Source organism: Trifolium pratense, linkage group LG5 (assembly GCF_020283565.1).
Source record: "Trifolium pratense cultivar HEN17-A07 linkage group LG5, ARS_RC_1.1, whole genome shotgun sequence".
Lineage (NCBI taxonomy): Eukaryota > Viridiplantae > Streptophyta > Magnoliopsida > Fabales > Fabaceae > Trifolium > Trifolium pratense.
In genome coordinates, this window is record NC_060063.1 from 900,109 (window position 1) to 903,142 (window position 3,034).

At 32.4% G+C, this 3,034-nt stretch overlaps 1 protein-coding gene across 1 annotated transcript; it reads left to right on the forward strand.

Moving 5' to 3' along the window:
• Positions 1 to 313: 313 nt before the first annotated feature.
• LOC123885286 lies at positions 314 to 1,735 on the forward strand. Its single transcript, XM_045934563.1, has 2 exons — positions 314 to 658; positions 738 to 1,735. The coding sequence occupies exons 1-2, from the start codon at positions 377 to 379 to the stop codon at positions 1,344 to 1,346; spliced, it is 891 nt and encodes a 296-aa protein (XP_045790519.1). The 5' UTR covers positions 314 to 376; the 3' UTR covers positions 1,347 to 1,735.
• The last annotated feature ends 1,299 nt before the right edge of the window (positions 1,736 to 3,034 follow it).

A 3,034-nucleotide genomic window follows, 5' to 3' on the forward strand; every position in this document is an offset into this window, starting at 1 on the left:
TTAGAAAGAGAGGGGGGTTTACAGGCTACACGATGGTCAAGCGTGGAAGAACAAGTTGCAAAAACAATTTACATATTAACCCATAATGTTAAAAATCGTGAAGTCAAATTTTGGTTTCGGCGTTCGGGCGAGACAATTAGTCGTCATTTCCATCAAGTTTTAAAAGCTATTCTTGAATTGGAAGAAAAATTTATTGTACAACCTGATGGCTCAACGGTCCCTCTGGAAATTTCTAGTAGCTCTAGATTCTACCCATATTTTAAGGTAACCCTTTTTATTAATATGTTATAATTGATCATTTTTATAGCTTATGGCATCGAAAAAGCAATTATCAACCAACAATGGTAACTCTAGGACTTTGAGTTGGACTAGAGCCATGGACGATGCTCTTGTTGATGCTTTCATGCATGAATTTGAAAATGATAACAAAGTTAATGGTACCTTCACATCAACAGCGTATGACCATATTACAGCTGAAATCAGTGCATTATTTGGGGAAAAAATTGACAGGGTGAAGATAAAAAACCGTTGGAAAACTTTGAAAAAAAACTTCACCGAATATTACGACATTTTTAAAGGTGGTATGAGTGGATTTTCTATGAATCCAACTACACAATTATGGGATGCTGAGCCAGAAGTTTGGGATGCTCTAATTGCGGTAAGTTTTATAAATCTTGTATTTTGCAATATTTTTATTAATTAATAGTTGTATAACTATTGTGAAACTTATTTTTCAGTCAAAACCAAAAGCGGCATATTGGAGAAATGTTCCACTTCCAAATTATGAGAAGATGGTGACACTTTATGGACCCAACCGAGCTGATGGCGATGAATCTGGGACTTTAAAGGAGACAAGAAAACAAAGTTCACCGGTCATCGATGAAGACTTTGTAGAAACTATTCAAGACATTGATGGTCATGTTGCTCAAAATGAGGTGAATTTAGAGGGTTTTGATGCTCCTCATTTTGATTTTACTGTACCTGAAACACAATCATCAGACCCTTCTCCTATAGCAAGTGGTAGTAAAAAGAAGAAATTGAAAGTGGCTAAGAATAAAGAGTCAAACAATGAAATGATTGAAATGAAAGAGTCAATGAATATGGTTGCTGAGGCACTACGAGAAGGAAATGAAATAATGAGAGAACGTCAAAAATATGATCTGCCTCCAATTTCTGGTCAAGAAACATGGAATTTAATAGAGGGTTGCGGGTGTGAGGCAGCGTCAGTGCCTGAGATATATTGTGCTGTCATGAAAGATGTTAACAAGCTTAGAATGATTCTCCAATGTCCACTTGAAGCACGCAAAGCTGTGATAATGCAACTGGTCTTTGGTTCATCAGATTAATCATCCTATAATGGTGCTATGATGTTTATGAATACTTTATTTGCATTTTAATATGTTTTTTAATATTTGGAACACTTGTTTGAATATTTACGAATATTTTGGAGGTTGTACGATGTACTTTGTTTGAATATTTTCTTCCGTGTTTTATTGAATCAAAGTTTTTGTTTTAATGTCTATGTCGTGAATTTCTTGGTGTGGTAGTGAGTTTCGTGTATGTGATATTTTTTTTCGTTGAAAAGTATGTGTTATTTGTTTTGATGTAATAATAAAGAGATATTAGTTTTTACAATATGAGTGTTATAAGATTTTAAGGGTAAAAAAGTAAATTGCTTTTAAAATACCTCCCCTCCCCTTGTGAACCAAACATATATTTAATTAAAATACCTCACCTCCCCTTCTCTCCCCTCTTTTGAACCAAACACATATGTAATTAAAAAATTTCCCTCCCCTCCCCTCCCCTCTATAAAAATACCTCACCTCCCCTCCTCCTATTTTGAACCAAGTAGATAATAACCTATTTAAAAACATAAGACTATTTCAATAGTATTAATAAAATAAAATTATAATTTTAAAATAAAAATAATTTCATCATAACCATATTTAATTTTAAAAGAGGAATGCTTTATCACCCAAATAGTATATGATAAAAAGAGGAATGCTAATTCACTTAAAGTGAAAAGCATGTGATAAAAGAATAAATACTTTAAGGAGAACACAATAGTTTTGCACTCTTAAAATAAATAATAAATGGGGGTGTGAAAAGTGTGTATTTTTAGTTACAACAAAAACAATATGATATAGAAGCCACTAAGTTTGGTCTAGTCGTGAAGGATTTGGGTAGTATGTTATAGGTCCTGGATTCGATCCCCATCTCATTATAAAAAAAAAATGATATTAAATATTTTCATAACCCATCTCTGAAAGCGAGCAATTCATATTATTCTTATGGCTGATTCTTTAATCATGATTTCACAAAAGATGAAAAGAACATCATCTTTTAATTAATAATATGAGATATTTTAAATTCATGAGGTAAAGTTCAAATATATACAAACTATTATAAATTTCATTTTATTCATAAAAAAACGAGAGATTCATTGTACATATTAATTTTTGATGTCTTGCTCAGTTAATCAATATAATGACATTACGATCTGATAGTGTCCGTGACCGTAAACCTAGTCTTATGTCTAGCAACTAGCATTCACAAATGAATTTATTTCAGATCTTTTAAGTAAAAGCCTATCTCTAGCACTTCCTAAATCAAAATATAAATTTCGGGGATTAAAGTCGGAAAAATATTAAGTGCAAAAATAAATTAGCAACATAATGAGACAAATTTATTTAGTCGGCCAAATCAAGAGTTTACATCAAAATAGTTTTTTTTTCAACGGCAAATATAATATTATTAATAATCAGAACTCTGTACAAGACGTACAGAAATCCGTAATAGAGGGGCTACAAAGAAAATACACCGTATATAAGCGGAACAACAATGAAAATACCAAAACAGACACAACCTAATAGAGGTCCACTCTAATCTCATTCTTAGAAAAATACTCATCGGCTTCAGGCCCGATTTTAGACCAAGGCAACCAGACCTCCAGCCCGGGGCCTCCAAAAATATGGGGCCTTAAATTTTTTTTTTCAAGCCCATAATTTAAATTGTTGCTTTAAGTACTTTTTCA

Coding starts and splice junctions, on each gene's coding strand:
- LOC123885286 (XM_045934563.1), top strand. CDS start 377: ATGGACGATGCTCTTGTTGATGCTTTCATGCATGAATTTGAAAATGAT. Junction 659..737: donor TTTGGGATGCTCTAATTGCG/GTAAGTTTTATA, acceptor CTTATTTTTCAG/TCAAAACCAAAAGCGGCATA.